Genomic DNA, 18,259 nt, shown 5'->3' on the forward strand with positions numbered 1-18,259 from the left:
TTTTTAAAGTGATTATTGTGTTGTCTTTCACATCCAGATGATTTTGACTGTCCCTTTTCTGAGAGGATGCTGAAAGCCCTAGCTCACAAGGGCAGGATGTAGGGAACAGAATTGAAACCCTCTTCCTCTATTTGACAGATGCTCTTAGACCAGAGGAGTCCTGATTCCATCAAAGAATATTGAACCTAAGACCATTCACATTGAATTCAAGCTAAATCCTTGTCTCTGTCCTCAAGTTAGTCATTCTCTTTCTGTTGACAGTGGGTGAAATGAAAGTAGGAATTGCAAGTGGAAATTGTGAGGCAAGACAGCACTCTTTCTTGCTCTGGTGACTAGGCTCTTATCAACACCAGGGACCTAGAAGGTGCTTACATGTAGCACTCTGAGTTGAAGATTGAAAGGAATCAGTATCAGCCCAAGCAGAAAAGCAATATATTTGGCTACAAATGCCTCTGATGTGGAAATAACTCATTATTTGCTAGTTACTTCTGTACCTTATTCTAAGTAAGTTTATCAAGCTTTCTGAATTTCTCTAGCAACTCATATAAACAACAAAAAAAGTCCATCTAAATCATTTAGCGTAAGGGTGAGAAGGATATCGTCTAATAATTTTCTAGTTTATTATAAAATAAGAGCATTGCAATAAATTCAGGTAGTATGGAAGTATATAAAAGAAAAAAATGAGCTTTCCCATTCTGCCCATCTCCTAAATCCCTTTCCTGGTGATTTTCTATGAGTCAGCCACATGCACACATATACACTTGTGTGTATTTTGTTATTTACAAAACTGTGACTGTAGTGTTCTTACTGTTCTGTAATTTTTTCTTCCCATGCTGGCGCATATAGTAGTACTTCATTCTTCTCAAAGTTATATAGTATTCTATTGTATGGATATGTAACAATTTATTTAACCATTCCTTTAATGGAAATTTAGGTTTCTAGTTCTACCCAGCACTGCAGCATTCCGCCTTGTAATACTTTTGCCCCCTGGTTCAAGTTTATATAGCAGTTACAATAAATAGCCTTTTAAAGTTGTGTCCCAGTATAGCTCTGCTAATATTAGATAACTTTCCTGAAGCCTTCAGGGTTCAGATAGTAATTAGTGATAATTTAGTAAGCTTCTAATTAGATAATTCCTGTGAATAATCCTTTTTATATTTTCATTATATCTCTTATTTGAGGCCTTGGACAAAGTCAGGCATTAATCACCTTAGTATTCTTGAGGATTTTTTTTTTTTAATGAGGCTTAACTTCTTAATGTGGATTTAGGAAGAGTTGTAGATGTCAGATTTCCATGCCTTGTCAGCCTGTGCTCTGCTCTAGAGCAGTTAATGCCCATCTTTAAGGCAGAAAGATCAAAGAAAAGAAGGTGATGGGCAGAGGCAGTGGCTAATCCAGGGGAACTTGTTTTTCCTTTCTGTTATATTAATCAGATTAGCTATTCCTCCTAATTCAGGGAAACCTGGCTGAGGGTTGGACCTGGGCTAGAAATGTGTATTTCAGTTCTTTCCCCTCCTGGGAGTAGAAGCTTCCTCCTGGAAACAGAAGAAGAAAGGAATAACGGTTCTCCTAACAGTATAATATATGCTTTGTTGAAAATTATACATCAATTTTTAAATTTTAAATTTTTAAAATTTTATTTATTTATGGCTGCGTTGGGTCTTCGTTGCTACGTGCTTCTCTAGTTGCGGCGAGCAGGGGCTACTCTTTGTTGAGGTGCGTGGGCTCCTCATTGCGGTGGCTTCTCTTGTGTGGCTCTAGGCACGCGGGCCTCAGCAGTTGTGGCACGCCAGTTCAGTAGTTGTGGCTCACGGGCTCTAGAGCTCAGGCTCAGTAGTTGTGACGCATGGGCTTAGTTGCTCCATGGCATGTGGAATCTTCCCAGACCAGGGCTTGAACCTGTGTCCCCTGCATTGGCAGGCGGAGTCTTAACCACTGCGCCCCCAGGAAAGTCCTATACATCAATTTTGATAAGTTGAATTCTATTTTAAAGTTAGTCTTGTCTTGCAAGGAATTCATGGTGAATCTTTTTAATATTTGCTTTATAAAGCTCTCAGATTGCCTATCAGAATTTCCAAAAGTTGTCTGCATTTGTAACTCACTAAATTATAACCTAATCTTGAAAAATAGTTTTTAAAGTGCCTTATTTTAATATGCAGAAGCTACCTCATCATGTACAACTAGAAAGGTTGTGGTCAAACAGAGAGCCATTTTACTCTTTACCTTTCTAAGTGTCGTTTATTCCATACATGAATATTGAATGTGGACTGTTTTTGAGTGTAATAATTACAATGACAGGGTCCCAGTCTTCCAGGAGATGATAGTGAGTGGGGGAGACTTAATTATCATACAATACTGGTTTAAATGCTGTATTAGAATGAGGTCAGGGATATGGGAGCGTGTAGAAGGAGCTGCCAATCTTGGCTCAGTGAGGGAGAGGAAGGAGGGTCGTCAACATAGTTGTGATTTTCAATATAGTTCGCTTTAAATCTGCCATATACATCTGGGCTTCCCAGAGGTGGTGAGGCTCTTCCCTCTCTCAAGGCTGTCTTGGCACGTATTTCTGCTTTTTATATTTGTACATGAAAAGAAGGAAGCATTCTCTTTAGGATAAACTAACATGTGAGGCAACAATGAGCAATAAGGGTCAGGATTACTTAGTAAGATAAATGAATAGTCCAGTGTCTCATAGCTTAATAATTTTACTTAAGGAAAGCACTGGTGGAGTGTCAGCATTCCCATGGGTAGCTCTTCCTTTTATAACTCCATTTACATACAATTCTAATTTCACTTTCAGTGTTACCAATTTCTATTTCTTTGTTGCACTTTCGTCTTTGTTGGCCAGTCTCTCCTTCAGTCATGGTTTTTGTAAAATGTCACATGGGTTTATCATTGGGAGACAAGGAGGCAACACAACTGCATTCTTTGCCTTCTGTACACGAATTGAAGAACAGATACATAGTGGCCAATCACTTACAGACAGTGAAAGAAGTGAAACAATTAGTCACTGACCGTGATGTGCATCTGTTATTCGCATGCTGATCTGTGGATTTGTACTGGCGGGACAGTTTATATTTTATGCAATTACTCAGTTCATCTGCCATGTTAACTGGAATTTGAACAGTGTTGTTGGGGGTCTGGTGTTATCTAAACTAAGGTAACTGAAATTAGCGTGTATTAGAGCCGAGCAAAACAAGGACTGCGGCTACTTCTACTTCACCCTTCCTGGACATTGTGTAACAATTAAATGCTCATACATTTTATTTCTACATATATTATAAAGCCTACAATACACTGATATCATTTTAACTTTAAACAATCACTACCTTTTAGAGAGATTGAATAGAAATAAGAAAAGACTTCATATTTACTTTATTTACTCACATAATTACCATTTCCAGTTCTCTTTCTTCTTTTGTAGATTTAGATTTTCATCTGGTAGCATTGTCCTTCTGTTTGAAGGCCTTCCTTTAATCTTTTTGTAGTGCAGGTCTACTTTAATGAATTCTTCTGGATATCATATGTGTGAATAAGCCTTTAATTTGCCATTCCTTTTTTTTTTTTGCGGTACACAGGCCTCTCACTGTTGTGGCCTCTCCCGCTGTGGAGCACAGGCTCCGGACGCGCAGGCTCAACGGCCATGGCTCACGGGCCCAGCTGCTCCGCGGCATGTGGGATCTTCCCGGACCGGGGCACGAACCCGTGTCCCCTGCATCGGCAGGCAGACTCCCAACCACTGCTCCACCAGGGAAGCCCTGCCATTACTTTTGAAAGCTATTTTCACTGGGTAAGAGTTCCAGGTTCCAAAACTCCCACCGCCACCCGCATCCCCAGTACTTTCAAGATATTCCACTATCTTCTGGCTTGCATTGTTTCTGAAAAGAAGTGTTCTGTCTTCCTTGTCTTTTTTGTGTTCTTTTTCTCTGGCTGCTTTTAATATTTTTCTCTTTATCATTGGTTTATGTAATTATGTCATCAGTGCCATTCCTGGGCCTGTTTTTATTAATTTGCTTTTCTCCTCATTCTGGGTTGTATTTCCCTGCTCCTTTGTATGCCTTGTGGCTTTTTGTTGGATGCCAGACATTTGAATTTTACCTTGTTGCAGGCTAGTTATTTTTGTATTCTTATAAATATTGCTGAACTTTGTTCTCTGATGCAATTAAGTTACTTGGAAACAGTTTGAAACTTTGTAGAGCTTGGGAACAATCTTTCCCCAGCCTCAGATTGTTTCCTTACTCGTATGTACTGATCAGTGCTCAGCTGAAGATCTGAGGGAACTCTACAGATCTCTGGAGTTCCCCCACTGTGTACCTCCTTTCTCTCTGTGCCATGTGTAATCTAGCTGTCTTGGCCTCCCTGGACTCCCAACTTCATCTATTCTACCCAGGAGACTGCTGGGCTCTCAATGGGTTCCTCCTCCCTATGTTGAAGCCTGAAGACTCTCTCTAGGCAGCAATCTGGAATAATAATAGAGCTCACATTGTTTCTGTTCACTCTCTGGGATCACTAGCCTGTGCTACTTGTTATCCAGTGCCTGGAAATCATTGTTGCATATATTTTGTTCAGTTTTTTAGTTGTTTTGGGCTGGAGGGTAAGTTCAGTTCCTATTACTCCATCTTGACCATATGCAGAAGTCCTAATTCATCTGTTTTTTTTTTTTTTTTTTGCGGTACACAGGCCTCTCACCGCTGTGGCTTCGCCCGTTGCGGAGCACAGGCTCCGGACGCGCAGGCTCAGCGGCCATGGCTCACGGGCCCAGCCACTCCGCGGCATGTGGGATCTTCCCGTACCGGGGCACGAACCCGTGTCCCCTGCATCGGCAGGCGGACTCTCAACCACTGCGCCACCAGGGAAGCCCAATTCATCTGTTTTTACAAGAACATATGAAACATTTTCTAAACATTATTACTTTCAGAACTTGGACAACCAGTGAAAACATATTTAGTTGTTCTTTGGCTGTTGTCTCCTCAGGGTGTAATGTGGTCATTGCATCCCGTGAGTCTGATAGATTAAAATCTGCCGCAGATGAACTGAAGGCCAGTCTGCCTCCTACCAGCCAGGCTCAAGTCACTCCCATAAAAAGCAACATCTGTAATGACGAGGAGGTAAAGCAAATCTATCTTTGTTTTTTTAACTTTTATTGTAGTATAGTTGATTTACGATGTTGTGTTTAATTTGTGCTGTCAGCAAAGTGTCAGTTATACATATATATATTCTTTTTCATATTCTTTTCCATTATGGTTTATTACAGGATATTGAATATAGTTCCCTGTGCTATACAGTAGGACCTTGTTGTTTATCCATTCTATATGTAATAGCTTGCATCTGCTAATCCGAAACTCCCAATCCTTCCCTCCCCGGCAACTACAAATCTGTTCTCTATATCTGTGAGTCTGTTTTTGTTTCATAGATATATTGATTTGTGTTTTATTTTAGATTCCACATATATGTGATGTCATATGGTATTTGTCTTTCTCTTTCTGACTTAGTTCACTTAGTATGATAATCTCTAGATCCATCCATGTTGCTGCAAATGGCATTATTTCATTCTTTTTTATTTTTGCGATATGCAGGCCTCTCACTGTTGTGGCCTCTCCCGTTGTGGAGCACAGGCTCCGGACGCGCAGGCTCAGCGGCCATGGCTCACGGGCCCAGCTGCTCTGCGGCATGTGAGATCTTCCTGGACTGGGGCATGAACCCATGTCCCCTGCATTGGCAGGCGGACTCTCAACCACTGCACCACCGGGGAAGCCCCTATTTCATTCTTTTTGATGGCTGAGTATTATTCCATTGTGTGTGTGTGTGTGTGTGTGTGTGTGTGTGTGTGTGTGTGTGTTTCACATCTTTATCCATTCATCTGTTGATGGACATTCAGGTTGTTTCAGTGTCTTGCTATTGTAATACTGTTGCTATGAACATTGGGGTGCATGTATCTTTTCAAATTATAGTTTTGTCTGGGTATATGGTCAGCAGTGCAGGAGTGGGGTTTCTGGATCATATGGCAACTGTAGTTTTAGTTTTTTGAGGAATGCAAATCTATCTTACTTATTCATTCATTTTAATTTATAGTAGTTGTCCCTAAACCTGACTGTGCTTTAAGTTTTCCTATAGTAGCTATCTTAGATGAGGTTCACTAGAAGCAGAGCCTGTGAAGGAGATTCTTGAGCTAATGATCTATTGAGTGAGTGGCCTCTGGAGAAAGAGAGGAAGGGAAGAAATGTAGGGAAGCTAAGCAACGACAGTTTCATCTAGTGACTACCTTTTGTGCCTTTTGCCCTTTAACTGATTTCATAATGTCTGTTTCATCACTATCCATTATTCTGTGTTGGTAGCTTACAAACTAAAACAATGGAGGGGTGATCCAGGTCCTTGGATAAATCTTGTCATTAAGACTCGAAATTTAGCTTTATGATCTATGGGTATCGGATACTGGTAAATTATTCACTGATATAGGATTTTCAGGTTTATTCATTGTGACTACCTCTCCATTTACTGTGGTTCTCAGAGTTACTATTCACTGTGAGACACTGCAAGCTCTGCTACTCTACTAAAGCAGGTGATAAAGTCCAAGTAGTAAGTTAGGTTATTAACCAGTTCACTTTTAACATTTTATTTATTTACTTATTGAAGTGCAGTCGATGTACAATTTATATGTTACAGGTGTATAATATAGTGATTCACAATTTTTAAAGGTTATACTCCATTTATAGTTATCATAAAATATTTGCCATATTTCCCATGTTGTATAATATATTCTTGTAGCTTATTTTATACCTAATAGTTTGTACTTCTTAATCTCCTACCCTTCACTGCCCCTCCCTGCTTCCCTCTCCACATTGGTAACCACTAGTTTGGGCTCTATGTCTGTGAATCTGCTTATTTTTTTTTTTTTTTTTTTTTGTTTTTTTTTTTTTTTTTTTTTTTTTTTTGTGGTACACAGGCCTCTCACTGTTGTGGCCCCTCCCGTTGTGGAGCACAGGCTCCGGACGCGCAGGCTCAGCGGCCACGGCTCACGGGCCCAGCCGCTCCGCGGCATGTGGGATCCTCCCGGACCGGGGCACGAACCCGTGTCCGCCGCATCGGCAGGCGGACTCTCAACCACTGCGCCACCAGGGAAGCCCTGCTTAGTTTTTTTTATATTCACTAATTCATTGTATTTTTTTTTTTAAGTTTTTTTTTTTTTTTTTTTTTTTTGCGGTACGCGGGCCTCTCACTGTTGTGGCCTCGCCCGTTGCAGAGCACAGGCTCCGGACGCGCAGGCTCAGCGGCCATGGCTCACGGGTCCAGCCGCTCCGCGGCATGTGGGATCTTCCCGGACGGGACACGAACCTGTGTCCCCTGCATCGGCAGGCGGACTCTCAGCCACTGCGCCACCAGGGAAGCCCTCATTGTATTTTTTAGATTCCACATATAAGTGCTATCATACAGTATTTGTATTTCTCTCTCTGTAACCAGTTCACTTTTAATGTTTTTCTTTAGGCGAATAATTTGGTCAAAGCCACCTTAGACTTTTATGGTCAGATCAGTTTCTTGGTAAACAATGGAGGAGGCCAGTTCTTCTCTCCTTCTGAACACATCAGTTCAAAGGGGTGGAATGCTGTGATTGAAACCAAACTGATGGGTGCCTTCTACATGTGCAAAGCAGGCAAGTGTGATCAATCATCCAAGAAGTCCAAGTGTCTTTATGTAAAGATCATAGAGAATCCTGAAAGAGAAGTTGTTATGGGCTCAGAAGCTCCATGTCATCAACACTTACTGCCCTGATTTAACTTACATACAACATAGCAATGCAAATTGCTGCATTTCTGGATGGTAATTCGGCAACATTTATAAAATACAAATATTGTTTGATCTGTTACTTTTATTTCTAGGAAGTTATCATGTAAAAATTATTCAGAATTTGTACAAAGATATTGCTACAGAGTGCTTCATAACATAAAGGAAGACTCCACACTTATTTTGTTTTTAAGAAATGAATCTGTTAAATCTATTACAAGGACCGATTAATTAATTCAGCGAAATCTTCAGGGAGAATACCAGAGTCCACATTTTTTATGACTAATAAGTAATTAGCACACATGCATAGTCTTTAGATTAAAGCTTATGTTTCATAGGTGGTAATACTCAACCCTGAAGTTGGGTAACTGAAGAGTTCCCTTACAAACTATCCAAGACATTTTTATGCTGAAAAATGTGGAACGAGTATAATTCTGAACCACAGGGTCTTCACCCCAACATGGGTTAGGCTTTATATTCTTTTATTTATTTTATTAAAAAAATTTTTTTTGTGGTACGCGGGCCTCTCACTGTTGTGGCCTCTCCCGCTGCGGAGCACAGGCTCTGGACGCGCAGGCTCATTGGCCATGGCTCACGGGCCCAGCCGCTCCACGGCATGTGGGATCTTCCCGGACCGGGGCACGAACCCGTGTCCCCTGCATCGGCAGGCGGACTCTCAACCACTGCGCCACCAGGGAAGCCCCATGGCTTTATATTCTTAGTATCTCTAAATCAAAGGTCTTGCAGACACTTCTAGCCTCATCTTTATCTAACTGGTAGTATACAGTTCCGTATTAATTGTGATACAGGATGAGCTGCTGAAGTGTAGAGATCCATAAAAAAGAGGAGCTTGAATAAGATAGTTGACTTCTCCCTCACATAAAAACTCAAGGTATATAGTCCAGGGATAGTATGGTAGTTCCATAACCATTAGGGAATAAGGATCCTACTTCTTGCTTTACTATCTTTGACATGTGGTTTCCATCCCATGGTCCAAAATGGCTGCTCCAGTTCCTGTCATTGTAACTGCATTCCAGACAGTAGGAATGAGGAAGAATGTAACACTCACTCATTCTTTTTAACAGCACCATCTGGAAGTGGCGCCATTACATTCACTGACATTCATCATCAGCTAGAACTCAGTTAAACGATCATACCTACCTATAAGGGATACTGGGAAATAGAATCTTTAGGTGACTAGTTATGTGCCTAAGTACAAATTCAACTTCTATGTAAGAAGAGGAGAATGAGTATTAGGAGGTAGCTTGCAGTCTCTAACCCACCCTTCATAGCTCAGCACTTCAACACCTTCCAGCACTCAAGTCAACAGTCTCTTACCAACCTGAGGTTCCTTGCCAACAGCCATTAATTAGAAGTCTGCAGAGTCTAGATTCAGTTATGATTTTTATTAGCCAGAATTGAATTAAAGAATACAGGGCGTCTAGTTTTTGTTTTGTTTTGTTTTTACTTTAAACAATGGGACCTAGCTTTTGGTTTTGAAAACAAGGAATATGAAACATACATTTTTTCTGTACCATAATAATAACAGTGAAAAATTGAAAACCATTTAAATATTCTAGAGTAAAATATTAGTTGAGTGAAGTTTTATACATCTATAGGATAGAGTACTATGCAGCCACTAAAAATATAGGTATAAAAATATACTTCTCAATATGAAAAGATATTCCCAGACATCGAGTGAAAAGCAGGTTATAAAACATTCTATCCAGCATGATCACATTTCTGCAAAAAACAGTATATATTTATATATGGCTGTATATGAATAGACATAATTCTGAAGGAGTTTATACCAAAATACTGACATATTATCTCTGGGAGGTAAAATTACATATTATTTTCATCTTTTTGCGTATCTGCTTTTTCTAGTTTTTCTAAAATGAACATGTATTTTTAATGTGATTAAAATGGTTTAAGTCATGACTACCCTGAAGTTCCAGGTTTTTCAACTTGTACTCTTTGACACAATATGCTGTTGTTAAAGACTTGTGGGAACATCCACATATAAATTACTAGTGAATTTAGACTTTCCTATAGCCTTTAATTATTCATTTTACTAATATAGGAATTTCTTTCTCCCAGTTTATTTTTGGAAACCTCTTGAATGTGTGAAAAAGTTAAAGAAATAATACAATGAACTCCTATTAGGCATACCTCGTTTTATTATGTTTTGCTTTATTACACATCGAGCAAGTCTGCCAGCACTGTTTTTCTAACAGCATTTGCTTACTTTGTGTCTCTGGGTCCTATTTAGGTAATTATCGCAATATTTCAAATTTTTATTATATTTGTTATGATGATTTGTGGTCAGTGATCTTTGATGTTACTATTGCAAAAAGATTACAACTTGCTGAAGCTCAAATGATGATTAGCACTTTTTAGCAATAAAATATTTTAAAATTAAGGTTGTACATTATTTTTTTATACATAATGCTATCGCACATTTCATAGACTATAGTTTAGTGTAAACATAATTTTTATATGCACTGGGAAAAATTTTCTTAATTCACTGTATTGCAATATTGTGGTGGTCTGGAACTGAACCTGCCGAAATCTCCAAGCTGTGTCTGTATACCTTTCATTTAGATTCACCAAGTGCTAACATTTTGCTGCATTTGCATTCTCTCTCTGTGTCTTTCCCCCCTCTCTTCCTCCCTCCTATCTCTGGAGCTCGTTTAGGCGGTGCTCTGAATCCCCTCTCCTCACGCACCCCGAAACAATTGTCTTCTTGCCTCTTCGGCAGGTGCAGATTTTTCCAGACTCCCTCCCGGCCAGCTGTGGCGCACTAGCCCCTTCAGACTGTGTTCACGCCGCCAACCCCAGTCCTCTCCCTGTGCTCCGACCTCCGAAGCCCGAGCCTCAGCTCCCAGCCCCCGCCCGTCCCGGTGGGCGAGCAGACAAGCCTCTCGGGCTGGTGAGTGCTGGTAGGCACAGGTCCTCTGTGCGGGAATCTCTCTGCTTTTCCCTCCGCACCCCTGTGGCTGCGCTCTCCCCCGCGGCTCCGAAGCTTTCCCCCTCCGCCACCCGCAGTCTCCGCCCGCGAAGGGGCTCCTAGCGTGTGGAAACCTTTCCTCCTTCACAGCTCCCTCCCACTGGTGCAGGTCCCGTCCCTATTCTTTTGTGTCTGTTTTTTCTTTTTTCTTTTGCCCTACCCAGGTACGTGGGGAGTTTCTTGCCTTTTGGGAAGTCTGAGGTCTTCTGCCAGCGTTCAGTAGGTGTTCTGTAGGAGTTGTTCCACATTTAGATGTATTTCTGATGTATTTGTGGGGAGGAGGGTGATCTCCACGTCTTACTTCTGCGCCATCTTGAAGGTCCCCCACTCCCCGAAAGTCCCGCTTCTATGTTTTTTAGCTGATGCTCTTCCATAAAAAGACTTTTAGTTACACCACAACCATCACTTCTCCCTATATATGTTATTATTATTATTAACTTTTTTAGTATACCACTATGGAATCAAGGATTTCTTTTCAAATTCATTGTTTCAAATGTACACATTGTCTCAAATTTAATAGAAATTTGTGTTTCAATGTTTCGCTATTACAAATAATTCTGTGATGAATGACATTGTAAATATTTGTTTCATATTTGTGGAGGTATATATTTAGGGTATATCCGGGAAATTGGACTGCTGGGTGAAGAGTAAATGCATCCTGTTAGGCATTTGCAAGTTTCTTTGTTTTTTGGCTGCGCTGTGTGGCATGCGGGATCTTAGTTCCCCAACCAGGGATGGAACCCATGCCCCCTGCACTGGGAGTGTGGAGTCTTAACCAGTGGACTGCTGGGGAGGTCCCTGCAAGTTTCTTTGCATTTTGCACCCCATCATCAATGAATGAGAATGCCTGTTCCTCACAGCCTCACCAAAAATGTGTCTTGTCAATTTCTGGACAACTCTGATGGGCAAGAAATGATATCCCAGTGCAACATCTTTTCATTTGTTGAAAGGCGACCTGGATATCTCTTCTGTGTGTGTGTGTGTGTTTGAATTGTATTGCTGTCTTTGCACGTGTTTCTCTGGGGTTCTGATCATTTTCTGACACTGTCAGTGTCGTCTAAGAGTAGTCCAATTTCCATTACAATCTGTGCAGAGGAGCTTAGACTGACCTGCTGATCTTTTGGGTCATTGTCAATAATTACAAGGGCAAGAGATGGGCCAAAAAGCAACTCATATCTCCCATGGAGAGAGAATTCATGGCCCAAATGCCTGTCAGTGAGTGAATGAATAGACAGATCATGGTATGTATGTATAATGTGCTACTCAGAAATGAAAAGGAGTGAACTATTGATTCGTGCAGCAATGTGGATAAATCTGAAAATAATTATTCTGAGTGAAAGAAGCCAGATAGAAAAGAGCATGTATGTATGATTTCATTTATATGTTTAAGTCCTAGAAGCATTGAAAAAAAATTGTTAGTGCTAGATTCACTGAGAGTTAGATATTATTCTGCCTCCTATGCATAAATTACAGGAAGAAAATGAAGCAGTGTGACAGCCTTTAGGGTGGTTTATCGCGCATAATCTCTTCCTTCACACAGTGTAAGACATTTCAAATCATATCTGATACACAAATAAGGCCTTAGTATTTCAGAAGATTTTCTCAGTGAAAGAATGGCTGTGAGACGTTATTCAGATGGCAAAATTAAATCTCATGGAACTCCTAGTCTAGATAAATGCCCTTCCTTCTCTTCTGGGCTTTTGCTTCAGAAAAGTGGCTGGAACGATGCCTCATGCGACATAGTCACCATCCTGCCGCTGAATCGTCCACCATCTGTTCTGTTTCGATGGGGGTCACTTTTTTCTCCTGGAAGGGGACTTTTTACAAACCTCGTGGTCCATTCAGGCATCTCATCCACCTGGACCTCCCAGTAATGCTAGCCGGAATCAAATCCTTCAGAACCCAGGACTGCTGGATAAGCCGTAAATCTCTCTGGATAAACTCTCTGCTTTTTCTTCACAAATGTCCCCAATTTTTTTTTAATCCTCAGAGACAGAGAGGTTAGGATGTGCTGTTTCAAGATCCAGAGTCACTTTCAGTTTCTGTGTACTTTTCTGCAGTGCCAAATACTGCAGAGGAAGGCCATCTCCCTCCTTCCTTATGGAACGAACAGAGAGCTGGGCGCTTCAGGCTTTCACACCTGTCATGGGTGGTCTCGACATCCAGCAGCACTTTCCCTTCTGACATCACACTCTTCTCTGCCAACTTCTTTAGTAGATCTTTGAGTGTCGAGATGTAGTCTGAAAATGCTACTGTGTCTGCATTGAGTTTGTATTAAATGTCCTTCTCGGCTAACCTTGAGAACTATGTAGGGGAGGATAAATAATTTTCCCTCTGCCCTTCTGAGCTCTTAGCTGAGACTCCTGTAATAAAAGACAGATGAACAGGAGAAAAACAAATGGAAGTTTATTCACACGTATACCTCACGTATACATGGGAGGTACCCAGGGAAAAATGAGCAACTGCCTGTCGTGGCTTCCAATTCAGGATTAAGTACCATCTTAATAGGGAAAGGGGAGAGGGGATATAGGCCTCTTGGGGTGGGGAGTATATGACTTTTAGGAAAGATGAATGGGTCCTTTGAAGAACGGATGGGAGGTATGAGAGTTGGTGACAAAGTTTGTCTGCATGTGGTGTCGACATCTAGTCTCCTGTCATGTGACAACAGTCAGCCTCCCCTGGTTGATGAGACTCCCAGGGAGGGGATTTATGGCACTGCGTTCCTTTTAGCCGATGAGGGGGGTTCAGAGAAAGCCTCTCTCTGCACTTGCTGTGTTTCAAGTGCCCACAGCTGAAAATAATCAATATACCATGGCAGCAGCATATTTGGGTGGCATCCCACTCCCTCCAACGGCCTCTCGCTCACATGCAACAAACTGGTCCAGGTGCTCAAATTCAGAGAGTAATTTCTGTCTCTGATTTTCCAACTCCCTCTCTCTCCCCCTCCCTCCATCCCCCCCACCCCAATCCTAGTAGTTTTCTTTCTTGGGTGGCTGTTTCTGAACACCTGCCACTTTCTTCTTCAGGGAATCTAGGTCACTGCTGAGCCTTTTCCTATGATGAGAGGCAGGACCTCATGGTGGCCCTGGTGGTCAGGGGATGAGTGCAAGGGGACAAACACCTCTAGGTTCTCCTCACAGAAAATTGCACGAACTCGACTATGTTTCCTGCATATGCTCATCTGTTCTGCCCCCGCCTCTTGCTCCTGGTGATGTGAAGCTGTGTGTTCACCGTCGTGTCATCCTGTCCAGCTGGGCATTACTCCAGAAGGGCCCCTCCTAGCATTGGTGGCAATCAAGGAAGCCTGTCCTATAAATCCACCCGGGACTGTTGGATGCAGAGTGGCACAAGTGGTGGCCACGTTTGATGGTGATGAGGTTGCCCAGGTAATTCTGGCAGATGGAGCGGTTGGTTTCTGCCTGGAGTCCTGCCAGGGCTTTTGCAGCCAACATGGGGACTGAGGGGGACTTTCTTCAGGAAAATGGGGCTATGGAGGTACTCTCTAGTGAGGAGTGGGTACACCCCCAGATCTCACGTACTTGGTTCTGAGGACCTTTTAATTAGAAATTCTAAGCCATAGTATGTCTATACCTTTTTGCACCATATGGATACAGACCTAAGTATTTGAACCTCTTCTCTGGAAACATATTAAAATTAATTAAAATTTTTTTATGTCTAGAAATTCTGTTGATACTATTGCTAGCCTGAAGTATGAATTTTATATCCCTTATTATCTAAAATTGATTAAAAATATAACCACACTTGTAACCCTCAAAATTACAAGTTTGTTTGTTTTCTTCCATAATTAGAAGTTCTTCAAAATATTCCTCTCATGCACATGATGATTTGGGGGATCTTATGTGGGCCTTGACTTACATGAGATTTGTTTGACTATCAGATAGTTGTGGTCTTGCTTTAATATTGAAGGACCTGGTTCTTTCTTATGGTTCAGACAGGGACTCACAACAAGAACATTGTTGTGGGACTCTGACAGGTCATTGGTACACCTATCAGTTTAGTTAAGGGAGACATACTCAACAGAAGCTGATTGTAATGTTTGTATTTTGTCTTTTAAAGGCATAGTGGAGCTGCCAGAGAAGGTGTTTACAAGCTCACCAAATCCTTAGCGGTGGAATGGGCCAGCAGTGGAATAAGGATCAATTGTGTTGCCCCTGTAGGTAAATGTTCAATATGAAAGCTGTTGACAAATTGTGTTCTTCTGATTCCATTTGTGTTGTTAATAGAGGTATTTGTTAATATGCATGTATACTAGAAAAGATTGGCTTTTAAAAACAGATAAAACCAGAAAGAAGTATTCTTTGATTTACAACCAGATTGTCAAGAAGGTTAAGTTAAGCCAATGATTCTCACTCCTGGCTGTGTATTAGAATCATGTGTGAAATAAAAAAATAGTGGTGTATAAGCTTGACTCCAAACTGTGGAGTGCAGGTGTTGGTATTTTTTTAAGCTGATTTCAATTGCACAGAGAAGGAAATTCAAGTTCACCGTGAAGGTTGAGAATCGCTGCCTTAAAGAATGAATTTTTCTAGATTATCTTGTTATTTCTTGGTATATCATTAATCCTTTATTAGGAGAGAGAGAAACTTAAAGTCAAAGTTCTAGGAAGGAATTTCCAGTTGAAGATCAACTATAAGTCAAGGGGAAATTTCTCTGAAACATAATGTAAATGATAGGGAAAAAAATAATTTGTTCAGCTTTAAACACTGTCATATTATGTGAAGTAAGACATAGCTTAAGCTTCCTTGGGGATTACATATTGGCCATGTACTCCAAGAGAGATAATAAACATCTCACACATCCTGCAAAACTCAGCTCAAATTCATTTATCTGTGATGATTCCTGGTCATTGCTAAGATAGTAATCATCCCTTAGTCTGAAACTCTGTAATATCTGGGGGGTATTACCTATGATCTATCTATATAGTATCCATAGATATTGTTATCTATGCTACTCAGTGGGAACTAAGCATGAACTGACTTGTAGATGTTAGAGAAATCTCATCTCTAACAAATGCAGGTTCCTAGCCAGAAACTTCACATACCTTCAATGCTTTGGGGCTGACATTACCTTATCTACCTTACTCTCAAATATTTATAGAGTAAATTAGATATAGTTCCATTCTGAATGTTGATACTTCGGAATACTGGCCTCCAAATGTGTATTTTTTGATAACCTTTAATGATGTGTTTGTGTTATAAGCACAATACTAAAGTCAGGTTTGTCCTCCACAGATGTTTTTAGGTTTAATGTCTAAACCTTAATACTACTGGAAGATTCCATCCTCTTTATTTATTTATTTTTAAAATTTATTTATTTATTTTTGGCTTCGTTGTGTCTTCGTTGCTGCGTGCGGGCTTTCTCTAGTGGTGGTGAGCAGTGGTTACTCTTCATTGCAGTGTGCAGGCTTTTCATTGTGGTGGCTTCTCTTGTTGCAGAACACCAGCTCTAGGTGCGCGGGCTTCATTGGTTGTGGCTCGCAGGCTCAGTAGTTGTGGCTCGCGGGCTCTAGAGCTCAGGCTCAGTAGTTGTGGTGCACGGACTTAGTTGGTCTGCGGCATGTGGGATCTTCCCAGACCAGGGATCAAACCCGTTTCCCCTGCATTGGCAGGCGGATTCTTAACTATTGCGCCACTAGGGAAGTCCTGATTCCATCCTCTTTAAATAAAAGGTTACAAATTGTTTAATTGGAAACCAGTATATTACCCCAGTATTGTTTGGAGTAATTAATACTGCCAAGTTTCTACATCTTACTCTCATCCCTCCTGTTTCCTCCCCTTCTAATAACCTCTGCTGTATATAATTATAAGCCAGTAATAAATAGCTTTATCCTGTGTTAAACAGTTTTTGAGTAATTTTTTTGGCTTTATAAACCATTGAAAGCTACTGAAAGCTGAATAAAAGGATTCTTAAACAATTAAAATTTATTTGTATTGGATTTAAATTTTTTATTTGTGATTTTTCTCTAGGTAAGAAGCCATGAAAATATTGCATTTTCTAAGTCCTACTTAACCATAGGCCAGTTTTCCATTGTAAAACATAGAAGCCTTAGTGGAAGGTAAAATAGACTCCCCTGACCCATTGTTCCCAGTTAAGGGCTTCTCTGATCTACTCGTATGATTATGCTTTCAGAAACCAAGTCTTTTATGAAAAAATCCCGAGCTTGGCTGGTTATAATGCGAGGGGAGGTCACAAAGTGAGCATTCAGATAATCCTTTTGAGTAGTGGTTGACTGTACTTCTTTGACCATTTTGAGAAAAATTAATATTAGAAATGTTAACTTTTCTATTAAACTTAAACAACTTGGTATTGGATGACAGACTGCCTTGTTGTCTTTACAATTAAGATTTAATTTTATGTACTTTATTTTTTCCTGTTTTATTTTAAACATAGGGAATCATTTATTCCCAGACTACTTTTAACAACCATGGTCATTTGGCAACAGACTTATTTGAAGGGTACTTTCAGAAAATCCCAGCTAAAAGACTTGGAGGTCTTGAGGAGGTGATGTATATATCTAACATTGGTTGGAGTTACCTTGTTTTGTACTTCGGAGACTGGTAATATTTTGGTGTCCTTTTTAAATAGTCTGGTTGGCTAATAGAGAAGATTGCTCCCATGCCATGAAGCCATTTCCACTGTTCCTTCTGGCTCCCAGGAATCCTATCCTGATGGTGCTTTGAATACTCACAGTAGCATTTATTCAGGAGTGAATGCAGTGTGGATTAAGAGCAGCATGTTTTTGTTTCATTGTACTTTTCAGCTACTTTCAGCTACTTTGTTTTATCACGTGGCATTTATGATACACAGAAACGTAAGCAAGTCAGACAATTATGACAAAATGAAGTTCCATACACGATTTCTGTAAGGTGGCCAGTTTTAAGTATGTAAAAATCAATAGCTTTCTTAAATGCCAGCAAGATCAGTCTTAAATTGTAATTTTTTTTAAAAAAGAAGATCTTTTCCACAATAATAATAAAAACGAAAATACCCGGAGTAAACTTAACTCTAAATGAAAAAACGTTTATTACTGAAGAACAGAAAAAAAAGACCAGAATAAACACAGACATGTCACATTCCTCAATGGAGAGGCTCAATTTGACTAAAAACAAGTTTCCTTAAATCAGTGTATACATTTCATATATTTTTGGAATTAATATACTGATTCTAAAGTTTGTCTTGAAAAATATTTATGCCAAAACTGCCAAAAATGTTTTGAAAAAGAATAATGAGGGGATTTGACCCTCCTGCTACCAAAACGTACTATAAAACTATACTTATTTACCACATCGGGGGCTGGTACTAGAAGAGGTTAAAATTAGTGGAACAGAATGGACTCTCATATCAGTACCATATATATAAGGGGAGTTTATAGGAAAAGTAGCATTTCAAATCTGCAAGGAAAACATAGACCATTCAGCAAAAGTCTTGCAGCAATTGGCTGTTCCTTTAGAA

The 18,259-nt window shown here is 40.3% G+C and overlaps 1 protein-coding gene across 11 annotated transcripts in view; it reads left to right on the forward strand.

Annotated features, from left to right (window-relative positions):
- The window catches only part of MREG (melanoregulin), a 122,139-nt gene that overhangs the window by 2,756 nt on the left and 101,124 nt on the right, over positions 1 to 18,259 (forward strand). For 2 of the 11 annotated variants that reach the window (XR_004350761.1, XM_032637794.1), the window contains exons 1-2: positions 13,374 to 14,172; positions 14,864 to 14,964. Coding sequence is in view for 9 of the 11 variants with exons in the window: in XM_032637794.1 (XP_032493685.1) it covers positions 14,153 to 14,172; positions 14,864 to 14,964 (121 nt within the window). In the remaining 2 variants the exon portion in view is untranslated. Of the gene's footprint in view, positions 1 to 3,675; positions 3,788 to 4,836; positions 5,106 to 10,649; positions 10,709 to 13,373; positions 14,173 to 14,863; positions 14,965 to 18,259 lie in introns of those variants that run through there. The other 9 variants (XM_032637800.1, XM_032637804.1, XM_032637798.1 and 6 more) reach the window with 8 other exon arrangements.

The sequence above is a fragment of the Phocoena sinus genome, chromosome 7 (assembly GCF_008692025.1).
Source record: "Phocoena sinus isolate mPhoSin1 chromosome 7, mPhoSin1.pri, whole genome shotgun sequence".
In the NCBI taxonomy this organism is placed as follows: domain Eukaryota; kingdom Metazoa; phylum Chordata; class Mammalia; order Artiodactyla; family Phocoenidae; genus Phocoena; species Phocoena sinus.